This window comes from Mustela lutreola, chromosome 8 (assembly GCF_030435805.1).
Source record: "Mustela lutreola isolate mMusLut2 chromosome 8, mMusLut2.pri, whole genome shotgun sequence".
NCBI lineage: Eukaryota > Metazoa > Chordata > Mammalia > Carnivora > Mustelidae > Mustela > Mustela lutreola.
Genome location: NC_081297.1, coordinates 98,121,607 through 98,144,214, shown reverse-complemented (window position 1 = coordinate 98,144,214; position 22,608 = coordinate 98,121,607). Strand labels below are relative to the sequence as shown.

General features: G+C 38.0%; 1 protein-coding gene across 1 annotated transcript in view; it reads right to left on the bottom strand.

Moving 5' to 3' along the window:
* Positions 1–18,608: 18,608 nt before the first annotated feature.
* Positions 18,609–22,608, bottom strand: part of LOC131839078 (ovostatin homolog 2-like) — a 44,497-nt gene continuing 40,497 nt past the window's right edge. The window contains exons 32-36 of the mRNA XM_059186177.1: positions 21,549–21,639; positions 21,116–21,184; positions 20,000–20,102; positions 19,211–19,286; positions 18,609–18,763 (exon numbers count right to left, since the gene is read on the bottom strand). Coding sequence (XP_059042160.1) covers positions 19,234–19,286; positions 20,000–20,102; positions 21,116–21,184; positions 21,549–21,639 — 316 coding nt within the window. The 3' untranslated portion in view covers positions 18,609–18,763; positions 19,211–19,233. The remainder of the gene's footprint in view (positions 18,764–19,210; positions 19,287–19,999; positions 20,103–21,115; positions 21,185–21,548; positions 21,640–22,608) is intronic.

Below are 22,608 nucleotides of genomic sequence, written 5' to 3'. Positions count from 1 at the left end.
CTGTCCTTGCTGGTTACATAAGCTCAGCTAACGCTTCTGCATTTAGTTAGGTGGTGGAAAGAAATTAGTTTGAACTACCTGGCTAGTCCTCCACCATACACCAATTAAGTGCCATGTTATTTGTCTAAAGTCCCAGCCTGCCTTTGATATCTGGATTCCCCCCAGTGCAGCAGAATTACCCAGGAATCACCACAGCTCTCATAGTGGTTTTCTCTGGGAATTTTGAGCTACAAATTTTTTCTTTAATCATGTAATATATAAAGATTAAATCAAAAAGTCAGAGTAATCACATGATACTGTCCAATAGAACTTTCTGGAGTGATGAGATTGTTCTCATCACAGAAGCCAGGCAGCCGGGAACGCCCGGCCCGCCCAGGGCGGAACGCTGCCTCCTTCAGGGAAGAACGCCTGGTCAGCTCAGGGTGGAACGAAAACTGCCTGCTTCCCTTTTTCGTGATCGCTCCTTTCTCTTCCCAGAAGTGCTCGCTGTTAGTTAGATGAGTCCTTTGAATGTGCTTGGTTAACTATAAACTCTATCCTCCTTCTTGCTAGTCAGCAAGACAGGATTAACGTTTGACCTTCATCAATCCTTCTGTTGACTATTGTTTTCTATCCAATAAAAGTGAGACTGTGGAGTTGCTCGGGGCAGCAGTCCTTTTCGACTGTTGTCCCCTGCTCCCAGTCTTTTGCAGCTGACTTGTGTGTGCCTAATTCTTCTCTCGTCGCCGACTGGAAGTGGCAATAGTAGCCTTAAATTATTAACTAAAACCATGTGCCATAACACATGTTCAAATAATTAGACATATAGTACAAATTCATAAAATTAGAAATATTACTTCACACTTTTCCCTCTTGCCTTCTATGTGTTTCTATATTACTTCTTTTTAGTTGCCTTCATCTTATTCTCACATCTTTCTATAGATACATCATGTTTTGGTGCACGATTTAAGCTGACAAGGCACAGATATTAAATTTGAATTCAGGGTTCACAACTAAGACATTTTCTCGTGCATCCATAGTCATTTGGATGACACTGTCCGTAAAAAGAAAAAAAAAACCAAATGCATTCATAAAAAGCAGGTGTTGTGCTCTTGACAAATCATGAACTTTTGTTATATTTGCTGTTAATAAATAGTATTAGAAGGGCACTGCAGGTCGTAAGAGCTGGATTTTGGAATTGGATAGGAAAATGAATATTTATTTGAATTCCAAATCCATAACTTCTGAGGTATTGATCATGGGAAATTGTGTCTCAATATTTTTCCTGGTAGAATGGGAATAATGATACCAAAATAGAACTTTTATGAGGGTTTTATAAGGTAACAAAAAGGGAGTATATTCTTATCAACTAATGTAAATTCCTTTTACACAGAGTGCTTTGAGCATAAATGGTTGGCTCAGTTGGTTGAGCACCTGACTCTTGATTTCAGCTCAGGTTCTGATCTCAGGGTTGTGAGACTGAGTCCCAAGTTGGGCTCCACACTCAGCTCAGAGTCTGCTTGAGATTGTCTCTCTCCCTCCGTCCCTCCTTCCCACTTGTGCTCTCTCTATATAATATAAATAAATAAAATCTTTAAAAAAAAGCAACATGGATGAGACTGGAAAAGATTATGCTGAGTGAAATAAGTCAAGCAGAGAGAGTCAATTATCATATGGTTTCACTTACTTGTGGAGCATAACAAATATCATGCAGGACATGGGGAGTTGGAGAGGAGAAGGGAGTTGGGGGAAATTAGAAGGGGAGGTGAACCATGAGAGACTATGGACTCTGAAAAACAATCTGAGGGGAATGAAGGGGGGGTGGGAGGTTGGGGTACCAGGTGGTGGGTATTATAGAGGGCACAGATTGCATGGAGCACTGGATGTGGTACAAAAATAATGAATACTGTTATGCTGAAAATAAATAAATTTAATTTAAAAAAAAGAGACTTACTACTTCAGAAACCATCATATAAACTGGATTCCAAATACCAAGTACCAAATACCAAAATGAAATTATGACTGTGATCTTAGATTAGGAGAAAATTACATGAATATTACAGGCTGAACTAGGAGATAAAGACAGAGTAGACGGATAGGTGGAGGATCCGGAGACAGTAACAGAAGATAAGGAAGGAGGCAAGGATGAGATACACGTATAAACATGCTATTTAAGGGGTGCCTGTGTGGCTCAGTCAGTTGAACAAACTTCATCTCAGCTTAGGTCTTGATCTCAGAGCTAGGCATGGAGACTACTTAAAAAAAAAAAAGTGTTATTTAATAATCAGGTCCTTCCAAAACTGGACAGATTTTATTATTTTTCTTATCATTAGTAGATAATATCTTCATAGCTATTATGTACTATATCTCCTCCCACTCCCCCCAAAAAGCAATGATGCGTTTTCAGAGAGCCTCTCCATGGTGATTTCATACCAGCCAAGGTTGGGCTGTAAGGTTGATTGGAAGGAGAGCTGTGCCACACCTCTGAGAGACTCCTTATTTATCCACTGAATTCGATTAATGTGTGGATCCTGAGAAAAAAGAAAGTGTATTTTGTCGCATGCTGAATTTTTTTATTTATCAGAAAATGTCAGCAAGAAGCTTCCCAGTTATTAAGATTCCAACCTACTGATTCAAAACATGAGGATGTCCTCTGATTCTCCAGGGGTAATTGATTGCTTTCTGGGTTCACGTGGCTACGTAGAACCACGTAGATTAGATTTTAAAGATGCCAGTTTTTACAAATCTATTTTCTGCATAGCGTCTGTAAGCTTAGCAAGCTTCTATGTAACCATGCTCAGCGGACAGATTACTGTGAGAGATGGAAGTTCCACAGTTAGTTCTAACACAAGGGAAGGAAAGAAGCCAATCAAGGGGACAATTAATTTTGGGCAATGACTTAACTTCTGCCTGAACTGGCAGGAAGCTGTAGAGCCTAAGTCACACTTCAGTCCCTCCCATGTTTAAGAAAGCAAGCTAAGTTTTTATACTCTAACACCAGGCAGTTACTAGTGATGGGCAAACCCCAAGGTAGTGGTAAAAAATTTCCTTCCCTGACTTGCTTTCCCCCATACTCTTTTTCATTTCTCTGGGGGCCACTTTCTTAATAACTCCCTGGTTCATTTCTCAGAATCTGATTCTGGGGAAGCTGACCCAAGATAATACCTTGGTTGATAATGAAAATATGAAGAATCCATAATGTTTTCATTTACTTGTCACTTAATTCACTCATTATATCATATTTACTCATTACATAATTTATTCATTATTTAACATTAAGAGCCTACTGTGTGCCAAGTCCTCTTCTTCCAGATATCAAGGAGACAGAAATGTATTTTGTTAATTTATACTTTTTTAATGTCACTTTGATTATGGCTATTTATGTTCTTCTCCACATACTTAAAAAAAAAGTATTTATTTTAGAAAGAAAGAGAGAGAGAGAATGTGCGCGCACTTACAGGGGAGTGTGTGTAGTAAGGGTTCAGTTAATTAGAAATCTTGTGAGGAACTGGGAAATATATTAACTTTGCTCACCTGGGGGTGGGGGGAGAGAAAGAGAGAGAGAGAGAGAGAGGAAGAAGAAAGGCAAAAATTTATTTACTTATTTATTTATCTTTACTTATTTATTTTAAGTAAACTCTACCCCCAATGTGAGGCTTGAACTCAGGACCCTAAGATCAAGAGTTGCCTGCTCCACTGACTAATAGGTCATAAGGCTACTAGGAATACACAATTAATAATTAAGATCCACCTGCCTCATTTTTGTGGATTACTTTTGAGAGAGGAGAAACAACAATGTGTGTCAGAGGCAGGCCCCTGGCCAGGGCGGCCTCCGCCATTAAAAGATGGCACCTGGCTAGTTGCCAGGTTAGGATTGCCTCGTGAGACTAAGCAGAACGCCCTAAGAGGAAGTAAACAGCATTGGTTGCTAGCGAAGTTGTTCGTTTGGGTGCACAGCCTGATTCGCTCCCTCCTGTACCCTGCTCGCTGATTGGTCATGTAAGCGTATATAAGTGTGTAGACTTGCGGAAAAAAGAGGAGAGAGAAGATGCATCCGAACCAGGGTTCTTGTCGTCCTTGCGGGGCGAGGGTGATAAATGTGTGTAAACACCTACGTATTTCCAATTATAACTTACAATATCTTCAACAGGTCTCACGTAATCTTCCAGAGACACAGCTCAAAACATCCCTGAGAAGGATATAAGGCTAACGTCTGTCTCCTTGAGCTGTCTTCAGAGCTTTCCTACTAAATTAATTAGATAAATCAGAAAGCATTAGCTTATTGCAATCTGAGACATAGAATTGATTTCTTCTTTACCCCAACACTGTTTACTCGCTGTCTTTGTTCAAGATAAGATCTTCTTTTGTTTGGTCTCTTGCAATAGTCTCTAAGTGGATCTCTGCCATTGGTGCTGCCATAATCTAGATAATTCTTCCGTAGTTATCAGTAAATTCTTCGTAGTTATCAGTGTTAACCTCTCAAAAAAGAACTCTTATCTTCTCTTCTCTGCCGAAAGCGTTCCTTTGTGTAAATGTCAGTGCCCACATATCTTGGGAGGTAGCTAGTCATACATTGCTTTTTGTTAAAGTCCTGGCCTGTCAGGTGCCTGAGTGGGGCTCAGTGGGTTAAGCCTCTGCCTTCCGCTCAGGTCATGATTCCAGGGTTTTGGGATTGAGGTCTGCATCGGACTCTCTGCTCAACAGGGAGCCTGCTTCTCCCTCTCTCTCTGCCTGTCCCTCTGCTTACTTGTGATTTCTCTCTCTTTGCCAAATAAATAAACAAAATCTTAAAAAAAAAAAAAAAATCCTGGCCTGTCTTCTGAAAGCTGCTATCCAGTCATTCCCTATGATGCTGCCTAACCTGAAGCCACAGGCCATGTCTTTCCTACAGTTATTCCCTCATTAGCATTACCTGCACTTTTTCATTCCGTACAGGGGATTGCTTTCTCTCTTACCTTGCTGTTGGAAGCATGCGGCAGCCCCTTCTTTAATTCTCCCAAACACAACTGGAAGTGACCTCATCCTTTATCTCTCTGAATTCATTCCTATAGATTTCCATTGACATATGTCTTTATTACCTGAAAAATTTGTCATTTTATTTTCTTTTGGTTGTACTTTTCTCCCCCATTATTCTTTGTCCATGCGACTATAGAGCAGTTACCACAATGCATTATACATGTTTTTATTTAGGTTCCCTGGTCGGTTTCCTGCTTATGAATTTTGCATTGCTTCTTCACCTTTTTGTTGCTATCCCAAATCAGATTACCCAGCATTTAACAAGAGCTCTATACATTTGTTGATGACATTGATTTGTTTCAACCATATTAAAATATGAAGATTTATAGTAAATACCAGGTATTTACAATGACATTATTCACTGTTGATTTGAAGGACAGATTTCTATGGAATTATGAATCAATGTTTCTTATAAGGTCAAATAGTTTATGTGTTATTTAAATTTTATTATAAAGGTTTAATGTTTCCTAACACATAGTCACTAAAGAAAATTAAGACAAAACTCCTAAGATATAAGATAAAAACAAATTCCTTATAAACCAATTACAGAAACAATATCTGAAAGTGGTTTGTGGTTTGGGTGCTTACATCTGTGTGTATATTTTCCATGTAGACTCACCTTAACAATACTGCATTTTCCCTTTCTTTTAACACATTACACAGAGTAAATTAGGTATTTTTGAATTGTGTCAACACCCTGTGAAATATTTGAGACAGCTATGTATTCAGTCACAATGGGTTAATTTTATTACTTTTTTTTTTTTTAAGAAGGCACCCTTCTTTTAAGATATATATTCTTGAAAATCTCAGTGTAAAACTTATTCACTTCAGGACTTATCCTGTTAAAAGATGGCATGTGTTTTTTGTGGACTACTTAAAGTCTAGTCCCCATGTGGCCATAGCAGAAATAGCTTAAAGTACACTCAGATTGCCAGCTTTATTTTATTATTTAATTTAATTTAATTATTTTTTGCCAGCTTTAAAACTATGAAAAGTGTACTATTTTTGTCAGTTAAAAAATATGAAGGGGTGGCACCCGGCTGGCTCAGTTGGCTTAAGCGTCTGCCTTAGGCTCAGTTCATGATCCGGGTTTTGGGATCAAGCCCCGAATCAGGCTCCCTGCTCAGTGGAGAGCCTACTCCTCCCTCTGCCTGCTTGGGCTGTCTGTCTCTCTCTCTCTAACAAATAAATAAATAGAATCTTAAAAAAAAAAAAAAGAATTTAAAATCTAAAACTTAAGATTCAAAATTTGAACAATTTTGTTATCAATAACTGCCTGTAAGATTTTCGGTGTGGACTGATGTTGTGTCTTTTGGAATTTCGCAGAAGAAGAGGGAGAGATGACTGTATCAATATCAAAAGGCAGTTAGGTCACATATGAAGTGAGGGCAACCTGGATGTGCTTCCTGTCTCCCACCCCATTACTTTTTTGAAGTACATCTCTTTATATTCCTTGGTAGGCCAAGTTTAGGAAAGTAGTGGGACAGTTAGCCTTAGAAACTTAAAAGGACTTCTGGGAGGTGAAGAGATCACTGTAGCATTGACCACTAGGGAACCGTGTAAAAGATATGTCGGAGTGGCGTGAGGTAAGCCTTATTGTGCCCCAGTGATCCCGGAAATAAAGGTATCCTGGCGGACACTGCAGAATTGCCCCCTTTTTTGCATTGTATTTGCTTCTTTCCCTTTCCAAGATGATTGCCAAGTATTTTGTGTTACTTTATTACTAAATAAGAAACTCTTAGAAGACAATCTCATGATTGCTGTGGTCTCGTCATGTATCACAAACGATTTCTTCTGCTGAGCTCTGCCTCTAATGTTATCCTTTTATTGAAAACAGTGGGAAATCATTTTACAAGGCAATAGAACAACATTTTTGCCCCTAAAATGCAAATTAGTGATAATATGTCTTTAAAAACTCTTTAACGGTCTATAATTACATATGGGATGAATCCCAAACTCTAGCAAATTTCTTCTTAAGAAGATTCTTCACTACCTTGCCCACTTTCCTACTGACACGCTTTGCTAATTTCCATGAAAACATGAACAGTTTCTTATATGAACCACACACTCTGTCTCTCCATGCATATACGTGTCTGTCTAAAATCTTTCTAGAATGTCTCTCCATGGCTTGTTTTCTGTCAGCTCTGTATCTCTTTCTTCATGGTGCACTTCAAACTTTCGAGTCTCCAGATGAAATTAGTTGGCACTGTTTTAAACTCCATAACTCGGGTACATATCTCTATTACAGAATATCATGTTTCTGTATAAATGTTTGCTTTTATGTTGCATCTGCATGTGGCTGTCAGAATTTCAAAGGCATCATTGGTATGCTTAATTCATGGTTAACTTTTTAATAGTGAGACTATTACAAGCCCTTAAGAGATGCCAGTGCTATTTTAAATGTTTAATAAATGCGAATACCTTTTGAGTTACTTATGGCTTTTAGTCAGTTTCAGAGATTGCATAGGATTTTGTCTCTGCTCAAACTAAGCATATTCTTAGGAAGTAAAGTAGGACAGTTTAATGCTAGCAAGAAAGAAAGCTTCTTCCTATTCACTGAACCCACCTTACGATGTAGTTGAAGTAAGTACTCTTTTTTTCTTTAAGTTTCATTAGGATATAATTGACTTACAGCACTGTATAAGTTTAAGGTGTACAGTATAATGATAAATCCACTATGAAATGACTACCACATTAAATTTTGTTAACATTCATCATCTCGTATAAATACAAAAAAAAAGAAAAAGAAGAAAAAAAATTTTTTTCTCATGCTGAGGGCTCTTAGGATTTACTTTCTTAACAACTTTACTTTCTTTAACAATTTTCAAATGCTCTATGCACTATACAGCAGTGTTAACTATTGTCATTCCTAGGACTTATATCTTCTAACTGGAAGTTTGTACCTTTTGACCGCCTTCCTCCAATTCCCCTCCCTCATCCCTCAGCTCTGGTATCCACAAATCTAATCTCTTTTTCTACTTTTTTTCTTTTATTTTTAGATTCCACATATAGGAGATCACACAGTATTTGTCTTTTCCTAACTTATTTCATTTAGCATGATATGATGCCCACATCATATTCTTTTTTAATAGTCAAATAATGTTCATTATCTATCATTTATCTATCTATCTATCCATCCATCCATCCATCTATCACCTCACAATGAATGAGGCACTCTTGATCCCCAGATTTTTTAGGCAAAAACCCATTTACACCGTGGTTTAACAGTGGTGAGACCGTGTAACCCAGAATTAGACACTGTTTTTTAATGGAGAAAGATGCACCTTTCCAACCAATAGTGTCTTTTGCTGGGTTCTCACTGTTGCATGTTTCAGATTAAAAAAAAAAAAAAAAAAGGACCAAAGCCAGTCATCTTCTAGTGTTCAGATGTGAAAATATGTTAAGAAAACCTAACTCAAAATTACAGTTGATGGGGGCACCTGGGTGGCTCAGTCAGCTGGGCATTGGACTCTTGATTTCTGCTCAGGTCATGATCTCAGGGTTGTGAGATGGAGCCCTCTGTCAGGCTTTATGCTAGGTGGGGAGCCTGTTTTTGTTTTCTTTCTCCTTCTGCCCATCCCCCCTCCCCCAACCTGGCCTGCTCTCTTCTCAAATAAATAAATATATCTTTTTTAAAAAATTGTAGTTGGTGGGATGCCTATGTGGCTCAGTCGGTTAAGTGTCTGCCTTCAGCTCAGGTCATGATCCCTGGGGTCCTGCTCAGTGGGGAGTTTAGTTCTCCCTCTGCCTGCTCTGCCTGCTGCTCCCCCTGCTTGGACTCTCTCTGTCTGGAAAATAAATAAAATCTTAAAAAACAATTTCAGTTGGCAAGCCAAGAAAAGAGGGCTTTTATACATGTGACACTTGTCACAGCTTCATAGTCCAACAGGAAGAAGAATAGATTTTTTTTTTTTTTGGTGGCAACAGAGCGCTGCCCTTGTCTGCAGCCAATGAGAAGCTACCACAGCTTCAAACTCTCATTTTCTTTCAATAAACTTTTGCTCAAACAACTCCTTCCAGCTTCTCGGTTCCTCCATAAAATGACGCTGTTCTCCTTTGTTCTCTGGGCTTGCTTATGTCCATCATAATTTGCTTGTGTCAAATTGTAACTCCTCTGCTATTCTTGAATAATCTCAATTTTGCTGGCTGAATTGTTCACCTTTTTTCTTTTACAAGGTTGACAAAATGTATGGCCAGCTTAAAGAGCATTGACCCGTGTTTTGTTCTTGTTCTATTTTCACTCACCTCTTTCTTTTCTTTTCTTTCTTTCTTTTTTTTTTTTTTTAAGATTTTATTTATTTATTTGACAGACAGAGATTACAATTAGGTGGAAAGGCAGGCAGAGAGAGAGGAAGAAGCAGGCTCCCTGCTGAGCAGAGAGCTCAATGTGGGGCTCAATGTGGAGCTTGAATGTGGGGCTTGATCCCAGGGCCCTGGGACCATGACCGGAGCCAAAGGCAGAAGCTTTAAACCACTGAGCCACCCAGGCGCCTCTGCTCACCTCTTTCTAAAAAGAGAGTCTTGTATTGTGTATTTCTTTGCTTTGAAGATTTTGGCCAAACCTAAAGAAAATTGGTCCCACTTAGTAGACCAAGACTGTCTTTGTGCCTTTAACCTAAGACTTCTCTACCTCACAGATAGGAAGGAGTTTCAGATTGGTGATCATGTACGTTATCCGTTATGAAAAGTAATAACATGTTTTCCCATTACTGATCCCTTGGCTTTTCTTTTTTTTTTTTTTAAAGATTTTATTTGTTTGACAGAGATACACAGTGAGAGAGGGAACACAAGCAGGGGAGAAACAGGCTTCCTGCTGAGCAGGGAGCTCAATGCAGGGGTTGATCCCAGGACTCTGGGATGAAGACCTGAGCTAAAGTCAGAAGCATCACAACTGAGACACCCAGGCACCACCCCACCCCTGCTCCCGCCCTGGCATTTCTTTGCCCCTTGTCATAACACTCCCTCCAAGGTATAATTCTACAATATCACTGTGATTCTAAATTACATTCAGAACATTTTTACTATTAAATGCAGAATATAAGTCATACCAGCAATGGCACATATCTGGAAGTCAAATGTTTTTTAGGGCTTTATTAACATATTGTAATTTGATGCCTTAAATCTAACATCAGAGGAAATTCAACGTGAGGAGCTTTGAAAACAAGGTAATTACTATAAATGTTTAAGTTTGTTGAATGAGGAAAAACTTGCATAACACTTCCTTTTAATAAGAGGATTTGAGGGACGCCTGGGTAGCTCAGTGAATTAAGCTTCTGCCTTCCTCAGGTCATGATCTCAGGGTCTTGGGATCAAGCCCTGCATTGGGCTCTCTGCTCAGTGAGAAGTCTGCTTCCCCCCTCTCTCTGTCTGCCTCTCTGCCTACTTGTGATCTCTCTGTCTTTAAAAAAAAAAAAAAAAAAAAAAAAAAGAGGAGTTGAGTTTATATTTACACATATACATGTAATCTAACCTGATTTGGTAGAGATAATCATAATTATTAATATTTGAAATGCTATTCTCCTGATAAACATATATTAACCTTTAAGCTCACTAAATTGACTTCCCCATATGAGAATTCTCTAGATTACCAATTATCAATCAGAATTTGTAGTGTCTACCCTTATAATTTCCTATCTGGGGCTCATGTTTGAAGTTATGGTTTATTTTCTTTTTCCATGGAATTATAATACTCAGAGAATGAGTCTCCTAACCTTATTTATACTTGCCTCTGATTATAAATCAGTTGCATTTGACTGAGAATATGATTGCTTATCACTTTGTGATGACTCCCTGGAACCTCCAAAGTGAATTTTTTGGAGTAGCCAATGTATGTGTATGTGTGTGCGTGTACACGTGTGTGTATATCTCTCAAACACACCCTCTAAATTTGATAACAGTTATCTAGCTGTTTAAATGGTAACAACGACAGAAGTGTGTATGTACCCCCAAACACAGACACACACAAAATTTTTAGGATAAATTCAATGAATAAGAATGTAATTTCTATAGGGAATGCTGAATGGTTGCTTCCGATTCCCAGGTTGGATTTTTTCATCAGACAAAACTGGTGTCACACTTCCAATATATGGTAAATCCCCCTTTTCCTATTCACATACAGACCAGTGTACATTTTTTTAAAAAAGGTTTTATTTATTTATTTCAGAGAGAGAGAAAACGTGTGCGCACACACAAGCATGAAAGGTAGAGAGAGAAGCAGATTCCCTGCTGAGCAGAGAGCCAGAGGTGGAACTCAACCCCAGGACCCTGGGATCACGACCCAGCTGAAGGCAGATGCTCAACTGGCCGAGCCACCCAGGTGCCCCTCCATTGCCCCTTGTATGGCAGAGATACGTTTCATCATGAAGTATAGAAGTTTAAAGTTGGGATAAGGCCTCCTCATAGTTACTAATAAAGGGGTCCAAACAAAATCTAAACTAACTCTCTTAATTTCAAGATCGTTGCTCTAGTCTAAAATGCATCTTGGGGTTCCCTTTATGGAAAATATCTTCAAAAGAACAGCGACTTCCTTTATGAAATCAGGAGAATGAGTCCAGTATCAAAATGCAATATCAAGGGGCATCTGGGTGGCTCAGTGGGTTAAGGCCTATGTCTTTGGCTCAGGTCATGATTCCAGGGTGCTGGAATCAAGCCCCTCGTCGGGCTCTCTGCTTAACGGAGAGCCTGTTTCCCCCTCTCCCTCTGCCTGCCTCTCTGCCTACTTGTGATCTCTGTCTGTCAAATAAATAAATAAAATCTTAAAAAAAAAAACCCTTGAAAATGAAATATCAAGAAGACATAAGTCCAAGTCTGTATATTTGTGAATATATTGCAATGTTATTCATAGATACTGTATGCTTTTATTTCAATATATTTATGTATTTAATATACAGAGACATTTTATATCCAGTTACTCTTGTCTGCATTGAAAAATTATTGAAAAGTATATAAGCAATATATACTATTAAAAAGTAATAGGTAATAAATACTCATGAAAAGTCAAAACAAGAAAGAAAAAGACAAAATTATGTTTCCCATCTTAGTGAAAACACATTTTCAGTTCCAAAGTTAATTTTGAAGTAGAACTTCTGTTTTATCCTCCCCACCTTCCTTGCCTCACTTTCTTTAAAGTGCAGGTGGTAGTTATACTTTTTAATATAAAATATGAAACTTCTGGGAAGAAACCTCACCATTTTGCCAACTTTGACTATCATTACTTTGCAGAACATTTGGTGTTAGGGTAGAGGATAAAGGGCTAAGAGAAGTCTTCTGAGAAGTACTATGAGTCACGTAACAAATGAGAACTTGTCCTTCCCTCTGTGGAACCTGCCCTTGCTGAGAATTCTATCCACAACCTCAGTAGACAGATATTTCAAGCAGTCGAGGGTAAGCAATGCTTATCTGTGTTCTCCCCTCAGACCTCTCTTTGTGTAAAGACCACGGAGTATGTACCTGTGGTGGGGCTCTGTCAGGGGTAGCAAACACACAGTGTTCTCTTCTGAGTTACTGTTACTGAAAATAATAAGGTGTCTGTAAACTTGTTTTGGTTTTGGCATCAAGGTTTTCCCAGCAAGTTATAAAAATTTCCAGGATCTTTTTCCAGCGGAGTCAGACTTAGTCTTTCAGGCGGTGCGTGACTGGGAATGAATGCTCCGTGCTGGGAAAGGTTTGCAGTAAAGGCAATCCCTTTGCATAAATAAAGTCCTACTTTTGTTGTAGTCCACAGCAAACCACATTTACTCACCTTGTCTTTTCAATATTAGTATGTTAAGGTTGTGATTTGTGTGTAGAATTTTCCTTCCTTCTTTGCAAAGCAGTTACAGTGCAAAGGCTCAAGAGCCTCAAAAAGCTTGGATCTCAGTTCTTACCAGAGGAACGACCTTGACTAAGTTACTTATATTCCCTGTGTTTCTTTGTCCATAAATGAGAATGATAATAACAATACTTCATAAGCTTGTTGTGAGGATTAAATAAATTAATATTTTTAAAGTGATTAGTACACAGAAACCCCCACAACGTGGAGGTGTGGGGAAACCAGAGATAAGCATGTGGGATGCCCTAGGTGTGTGGGTGGATGTCTTTATGATCACCTGTGACCAACAAACAGAAACCAGACCCTAAAAAGGAAGTAAGTAAGGTGTTATCAATAGAGATGTTAAGAAGGATTTAAGGTCCCTGGTTAGCTTTTTTTTTTTTTTTTTTTTTTTTAAACTAACCCTAAAGGCCCTCCTGGGCAACCCTATTGGGACCCCTCTCACTCTTGAGAACTTTTTCTGTCTCTTCACTTAATTAACTTCTTTCACTTTAAAAAAAAAAGGTGGTTAGTACAGCACCTGACACATAGACAACCTTGGATAAGTCCCTGTCGAGACCTAGTATCACACACGTGTGTGTGTACACACACACACATACATACAAACCCACATACATACACATACATACACAACACCCAAAGTTCTAATTGTGAGGAACAGTACTGTGAACAATGGGTGACTCCTGTCAGTCATTTAGCACCTGTACTGGCCCCTCTCCAGAATGATTTCCCTGGGATTAGTAATCTAGAAAGAATTTAAAAAAGGAGATATCACAAGTTCTATATAAAGATATGATAGGAAAAGAAAAGGCGAAGAACTGGGGAAAAAATGATGAGAAAATCTTTATCAGCTGTAAGCAACAGAATGCCTAACTAATAAGAGACTTGGAAATATCAGCATTTCTCTCTTCTGTCACAAATTCTCAGGAAGGTGGTATAGGCGATGGGCAGTTTACCAATGCCTCCAAGGTGTCTCTTTCATTCTTTCTGCTCCACCACATGGTGAATCAGTATTGTTTGCCATTTTAGTGACAGCTTACCTTCTGCATTACCAAATGTTATTTATTCCCAGTAATATCTCAATGTTAAACAAATCCTAAACAAAGGAGTCGGCAGAAAAAGAGTGTTCCTCTTCTGAATCTTCCTCATCTCTCTCCCTCTCCTTTTCTACCAAGGAGCAAAATTATCCAGATGCTGTCCCAAGAAACATCCCTGTATAGGTCCTTCATCAGATTTGGTTCTCACATCTCCTTGCTAGACCAAAGTAGTGATCTGTAGTGTGTCCTTTGCATATTCTTCTCTATGGCGGAAACACTCATAATCCCAATGAGTAAGGAAAGGGTTAAGGTATAGGCAGGGAGAGGTAGGGGCTCCTAGCTGGGCTCTGAAACTGTTCCTGGCAGGCAGAAGTGGACGCCAGAGTGAGGAAGAGGTAAGAGAATATACCAGACCACCTGGCCTGGGATGTTAGGGAGTATTTTTCTTTGGTGGCTACATTGTAATCACAGAAAATTGACCAGACCTCAAAGAAGTAAGTCATTAAGGATGTTATCAATAGTCCTTACTCAAAACCAAGGTGGCTTAAGAATCTCAGGGCCACAAGCTTCCTGGTCAAGCTGTCAATAATAGACTTTCACTAACATCTCTAAGTGGTAACCCATTCAGGCCCCCTCTCGCTCTAAAGAGCTTTTTCTTTCCTTTCCACTCTCCCCTTCACTTAATAATCTTCCACCTCACTTCACTCTTTTATGTCCCTGACATTTATTCATCCACTTTGTGAGACAAGAATCCTGCAATTCTGTTAACACCAGTTTCTAGAAACGCTGGTGGCTTTTGGCTCTTAGGTGAATTTGGCTCTGAAGATTTTCCCGAGTATCAGAGAAAGTTTTCATCCAAGTTCCCCCTTCTCCTGAAAGGCAGCTTGGTTTCCCATATGGGTGCTGTGGTGGTATAAAGACCTAGCTCCCTTGCCTTAAGACGGGAGAATTCTAGAATTCCATCCCAGCAGCAAAGCTCTCTTTGGGCTGAAATTTTTATTGGGATCCCTCGAAGCTCAGCTCCTCTCCCTGTGCAATCCAGATTCTTTTATCCTCCACCGGTGTTCTCCTTTAAAGCCCTCCTCAGTCAAACCCCCTACACGGAAATCTCCACCTTAGAGTCCATAGTCTAGGAAACCTGACCCCATCGACACCACTCACTGCCAGAGGGAACTGAGATACTGTGATTGGCTTAACAACTGTGATTCATTCAAAAGCACCCTGAGGCCAGAGCAATACACAAGTTTCTATTTTTCTAGTTGCTTTCACTGCCCGGAGTAGTCTTCCCTCAGACATCTATGAACCTAACTAGCTTCAAACTTTTTCTCAAATGTCACTGCCTCAATGAGGTTGAATGTAAATCTGCCCAATATTTCAGTCCTTCTCCTCTTCTCATCTCCCTGGGCATTCCGGATCCTCCCGTCCATCTCTACAGTTTTTATTTTCCATAACGCAGCACCTTCAATTTCTTATATTTTGCCTATCTATGTTGCTGATTTTACGCCTACATCTGTTGTTGGATTATATCACGCGTATTGTATATCTCTCCCATTAAAATGTGAGCTCCGCAAGGGTTGCCGTTTCTTACTATTCTCAATCACTGAGAGAGCCTGACCATCTAGAAGAGGTTTTCGGCACATATAGGCACTCAAGACTCGTGGTCTGAACTAGGGCAGCATGGCAGTGTGGATAATATCAAGTGGATCAATGGGTCATTCATGTGGTAGGTCAACACTGGTCCATTATTAATAGTATCCAGTAGAATGTGAGAGATGAGACAGGGAAGTGGTTAAGGTTGATAGTCGGGCAATTGTTTAGTGATGATATTGTCATATACTGAGATGCGGAACTCAGTAAAAGAACCTGGTTTGGGGGTAAATGATGGATATTATTGAGGTGCCTGTGGGACATTTGGCTAAGGTATGGTACACAGTGGGATCCATGGGGCTGAAAGGTAGATGGACAGTCATATATTTGGGAATCCTAAAAATACAGATGTAAATTTTTGTTTCACAGGATTTTTAGTGTGTATAGTGAGAAGAGAAAAGGACTTGCTAGAATCATGATGAAAAGCACAATTTAATGTTTGGGAAAAGAAAGTGGAGCCAAGACAAGAAGATCAGTTAGTATCTAGACAGTACGAAGGCAATGCGTACATTATGGGGAGGAAGGAATCAAACTTTTAAGTGGTGATGGAAGAAAAATAGAACAATGACAGGAAAGAGGCTGAGACCTAAGAAAAGAGAAATAAGAAAAAAATTGATAGAATGAGGAGGAAGTCTAAGAGGATGAAATTTCTTGAAGACAGTAAAGGGGATTTTAGGGTTAACTATTTCATGTACTTGTTAAATATATACATAACTTATTTCAGAATGCAAAAAAAAAGTGTGATTACTACATCAAAACATGATAGAGGGAATGAATTATTCCTGTTGTCCAAGTACTTTTGTTTAGAGGGGCAAGAGGGGCAAGTGTCATGTGCTGCTTTGATAATGTGAGCCTCGTCAAGATCAGAGCCATACATCTTCCATGAAATATTCCATGGCGGTCTAGTTCACCAAAGATCCCTTCTTAAATACACACATGTACCCATAGACATACACTATCACATCAAAACTTGGCATTTCCCACTCAACATTCCTAAACTGGACTATCCGATAAGTCCCATTTTATATAAAACTGTGGGCCAGGGATATGATTTTGTTTTTTGGTCCAACATAAGCTGGAACAAGGTTTCAATGCAAAAGGCAAGTAACAGAGCTCTACTGTTCATTAATAGTCTTTTATTCTTTAGAAGATATTTAGATCTCTGGACTCTGGGAAACAAATTGAGGGTTGCAGAAAGGAGGCGGGGAGGGGATGGGTAACCAGGTGATGAGTATTAAGGAGGGCACATGTGGTCATGAGTGCTGGGTGTTAAACCCAAGTAATGAATCGTTAAACACTAAATCAAAAGCTAATGATGTACTCTATGCTGCCTAAATAAACATAATAATAATAAAATGATATTTAGATCTCAGTTCCCTGTCGCCTCCCATACTCACCAAGAAATTTTGCAAATGTAAACATTAAATTCTAGACTTTTTCTGTGCCTTGAATCATAGCCAGTGGCAGACTTCCCCATACCCTTCTTGCAAGTTAGAATTCGAGAAACAATTTTATTACATCAGTGAACTAACTACTTAATACATGCCAAGTAAAATGAGGCGTGAAAATTTTTTATTTTGGCAAAAAAAAAAAAAAACAAACAACAAAATAGTTTCCCACAGAAGACATCATTTACCACAAAGTAACTTCCTTTATTTTACTTGAATCTTTAGCCCAAAATGTACTAGAAGAGTCCTATTTTTCCTTAAATGAAATCCCCAAGTATGTAGAGAGCCTAGGGTGTTTTTCAAAACTCTGAGCAGTGATATCATACATACCCCTCTGATGTGCAGTGTTTTGATAAAATAAGAGAACTGAGAAGATATAAATAAATTCTTAGCACAGTGAAATAAACTTTTGTAGCACGAGATGTGGGTTGACACCAGCAGTTTAATCTATGATGAATCAATTAATAAACAATTTATTTTTAAAATTTAATTCTATTATTTTTTTATGTGTGTTCCAAAATTCATTGTTTATGCACCACACCCAGTGATCCATGCAATACGTGCCCTCCTTAATACCCACCGCCAGGCTCACCCAGCCCCCCACCTCCTTCCCCTCCAAAACCCTCAGTTTGTTTCTCAGAGTCCACAGTCTTTCATAGTTTGCCTCCCCCTCTGATTTCCCCCAACTCACTTCTCTCTGTCTCCCCATGTCCTCCGTGTTATTCCTTATGCTCCACAAGTAAATGAAACCATATGCTAATTGACTTTCTCTGTTGATTTACTTCACTTAGCATAATCTCCTCCAGTCCTGTCCATGTTGATACAAAAGTTGGGTACGCTTAATAAGCATTTATTAAGGGCCTGATTGTAATTTAGGCACTATTAGCAGTATACCCTGGGCAGGGAGCCTACAGAAATAAGTAAGTCTAACCATCATTTATTAAAACACTTTATTTTTAATTTATTGAGCACTGATAGATTCTAGGGCACTCAGTTTCCATTTTTTTTTTTTTTAACTCTATGACTGGAGAATTGATCTGTATCTGTTTTTTATCTGTAGCAGTATCTCAGCAGGGATAGAAGCCTGTATGAAAGTCGGTAGAGAAATTAATTTTCACTTCTATCCTTATTTTCTCCAGTTTCTTCCTGCCTCAGTTCTCTCAATATTACTTTATTGCTTTATCAGTAGTGTTCATGAGCAAAGGATAGACATTGAATATTGCTTTTCAGGAATAAGTGACAAGATCAGTACAATAAAATATTTTCAAAAAGATAAAATAACCTTGAATTACCCTCTCAATCAAGTAAGGGAACTCAATAAATCCATCAATTAATTTATGATTTTCTAAATTCTTCTCCCCCATTCTTTGATGGTATTTCATGGAGAAGAGTCTGTGTGTTTTGTGTTGTGTGTGTTTCTTTTATTTCCTTGAGCTCATATGAAGTCCTTTCCAACTTAGTCTTTTTACCTCACGTCCGCTGACCCTGGCTTTCTCTCTCTTTCTCTGGATATTGGAGGATTCCATATTATGTATGCCATAATGTCTAAAAGCTTAAACTCAGAATTGATGACAATAAAGGAAATTATGAGAGTTGTCATCAAAGAAAATCCTGAGTTTTCTAGGATGAAAATTTTGTATAGTATACTGAAAAAAAAATCACAGACTCGGATGAGAAATGAGAGCATTTTATGGGATAATAAAGAAATAAAGTCTGATGAGAAGTCAGAGGCAGACTGCAGTATATTCAGTACAGAAGGTGGTTCAGGGTTTTCTTTCAGGTTTGATACAGAAGAATGAGTTTGTTCAAAGTAAATAACCTTCCACCTGGGATTTAAAACAGTTTAAACAATAAGTACTGTGGGTATTTATGTATAAATAAATATGTAAATACAGCTATGCAAGCACACATATATACAAACATATACAAACACACACATACATATGTCATATGTATGTGGATATGTATGTATATAAGTCCATATGTATTTAATGACCTATCAATTTATAAAACAAAGATGAGTGATTTTTAAAAATGAGACATGGATAAAAGCCACATATATAGTTGTAAATTCTCTAAAGCTATTTTAAAGAAATAAATAAAATCTTAATGACTATTAGAATATGTACCTGGTGCACATAGCTGGTCAAATCCTGTGACTTATCACAGACTTCTCCTTGCTTCATCCATTTTTTTTTTTTTTTAAGTTTTCACTTTAGTAACAGATGTGTTTTCAATGGTTTCAATATTTTCGATATTTGTAATTTCCTTACCTTTTCCTAGGACTTTATCTGTCTCACTGCAAAACTGAAACACTGTTGATGTTGTAAGAAACAAGGCCATATTCATCTGGAAAATAGGGGGAAAGTTTACCCTTTTTAAATCTCCAACAGCCAGATTATGTCAGATAGTACAGATACATCAGATCTAATCTTTCCAATAATTTTCCAAGATAGTTAATCACTTCTCCATTTTCTAAATCCAAAAATGCCCTATTAAAGTTTAAGGAACTTGATGCAGTATATTCAACTAGTAAATGACAGAGCAGGAATTCAAATCCTTGAATGACATTCAGTGAGTAACTAACAGCACTGACCTTTCAGGGAAAATTTTTATGGTCTTTACAACATCCTAGTAATTGTTTTCGAACCTAATCTATCAAGACTTTCTTATAATATTTCAGAATATTGCCTGCTCCCCTTCTCAAATCAAAGTCCATCAAGGTTGCATGAAATGCTAAGTCTCAGCATTAACAACAGCAAAAATAACAACAAAGAGACTTTGAGGCTGAGCATGGTTTGCATTTCATGTTGAAGAGACCCCCTTTCACACTATATCAAAAGGGTTCTAGGAATTGAAAAGCCCTGGTAACTGGAAAATGACCAAGTCAGAATATATATCAGGGAGGAAAAAATATCAATATATAAAGTAAAACCAGTCACCATTTAGTCTTTCATGATGGAGGATAATTTTGAAAAATTTAGTGGCTTTTGGAAAATTTAGGGAGTCTTAGATCCAGATATCATGTCCTGTAGCTTTCAGGCATGGCATTGCTTGCCTACCTTTTTCATAATAATCATAGGCCATAACTGGGGCTGGCTGAATATTAGACACAAGGTTGGTTTGCTCAACAGAGAAAGTAAAATGGTTTGCTGTACCAAAAACCTGTAAAGATACAAAGTATAAGTACATCAGGTCTGCATCACACAAAGACACAAATCATAAATACATTAGGTGTAAATACATCAGCAGGTCTGCAAAACGAAAATCACGGGGCAAATGATCTACAGAAGTTCATGATTTACCCAATTAAACAGATCTAAGGTATCAGGATCTTACATAATGACAAAATAATGAGTTTGGTGATATTAAATGAGTGAAATTTTAAGTTCCATTGCTTATACTGAGGTGCAAGAAATTTAGTTGAAAGCGTTGAGGTAATGTAGGCATTTCTGTGACCTGTAGCGGTGTACACATAGAAGGGATGACTCTAAAACTCATGCCAGCCTTTGTTGGAGTTCAGGTCAGACTATTAAAGAATTATACATCTGCTCTGTGGCCCTACTGTGTTAAATGCTGTGAAGAACAAAAAACAGAGACCTGATATTTCTGACTTGAGAGTCATCTAGTAAAGTAGCCAAACCATGTATGAAATAATGTTAGAGTCAACAGGGAGAAGATAAGTTATCAGTGGGATTGAAGAACACTGATCATTTTTAATGTCCTGTATTTTCTGACAAACCCTATGATATTTACAGTTGATCCTTGAACAATGCAGGGGTTAAGGGCACCAAGCCTCTGTGCAGTTGAAAATCTGCATATAAATTTTGAATTCCCCCAAAACTTAACTACCAACAGCTGTTGACCAGAAGCCTTACTGATAGCATAACACATATTTTGTAGGATATATGTATTTTTATGGTATTTTTTAGAATAAAACAAACTAAAGAAAGTGTTATTAAGAAAATCATAAGGAAGAGAGAATATATTTACCGGATTGTACTGCATTTATAAAAAATAAAAAATCCTGTGTGTGTGGAACCCAGGCAGTTCAAACCTATGTCATGCAAGGATCAACTGGGTATATTCATTTACATGTGAATAAAATATAAGCATCCAGTTACCTTCAGAAAAGAAGAGAAAGCCATGGAAGAAAAAACAGTTACTGCTCAACTTACAGTTTCCAAGTAGAAAAGAACGTGGTCATTCTTGACTTCAGTCTTCATGACTTGGCCATTGTTTTCAAGCTTTATAGAAATTGGCAGGGAGGGATAGGAGAATAAATAGTAAAGAATACCTTCCAGTGTTGAATGTTTTATGCTTTTTACTTAACTGATTGTCAGGAATCTATATTATGGATGTTTCCTGTGCCATGATATTTTCATAAACACAAGTAGTGACTAAATAAAGAACTAAATTATGAACTATGGGAAAATGACTGCCAGTTGTTACAAATTAAAAATACTGTCTCTTCAGCATAACAGCAGAAATAAACATGAACTCTGAATAAATCTGTTTAAAGGAAGAACTGTATGACTTTATTTGGCTAATGAATTATTTTATCTGCACATTATTGCTTCTGTGCTGAAAGGGTAGGCTTCTGTTATTTACCTCCTCAATGGATGCCATGACTGGAGTAAATCCTGACAGCATTTTTATATCAACGACGACCATATTGGAGTTATTGCGAATTCCAGTATACCTGAAATTTAAAAACAAACACACGTTTAGATAGCAGTCTAGAATAATGACTATCTTACAGCAAGGATGGAGGATACATAGATACCAAGTGGCTTTATGTCTGGAGCAGAGGCAAAAAGCTGAAGAGGGAACACCTGAGGAAGTCACTCTCAAACGTTTGAAAATAGGCACAGCTAGATAGACAAGGGACACATAAGTTGGAATAAAGAGCGAATTATCTGGACCTGGAATCTCCCAAATCTCTTTTAAGCTTACCTGAGGCCTCAAAGTCCTAGCTTATAAACAAAGCTGATAAATTTATATCACATATACTTATGTTAGTCTTAGATTTCCACCATACTTAAATGATATCTTTGTTTAGAAAGCAAGTTGAGAGCTCTATGGTGTATGTAGTTCTTATCTTAGCTCTGATGTTTAAGATGTTTAAGAGATTTTCATTTGGAAATCCTAAGAAAAATCCCCCAAAGGAAGTTTACTCAGTTTCCCCACATATTAACAAGGGCTAAAAACTCTCTGGCAGCTATAAATTATATATTACTTCAAAAGGTTTATTTTGTCTACTCCAAAAAATAAAAATCTAAAATTTTGCTCTATGCAGTTATAGAATAAGCATCTCTAAGTTTTCTCATGCTGGACCACTTGTGCTTGTCTTTAGAAGGAAAAATACATTCTCCATTGTCCAAATCCAACAGTACTTCCATATACACAAAACAATGGAGGCATTGCTGGAGTATCAGTGAGGCAGAAGCTTTCAAATTTATACCCGCCTACAGTATACATCTTACTTGCATGAATACTAAACTGTGGTGTGCACACAGAGAGCTAGAAAGAGACGATGCTCTAGAATATCACCACCAGTATATCAAATCATTGTGGTAACCATCTTAATATTGATTTTGCTATTGTTTAAAACAATTATTTTTTTTCATCTATCATTACTCTAGCCCAGGAGTTGATATCAAAATGGGAC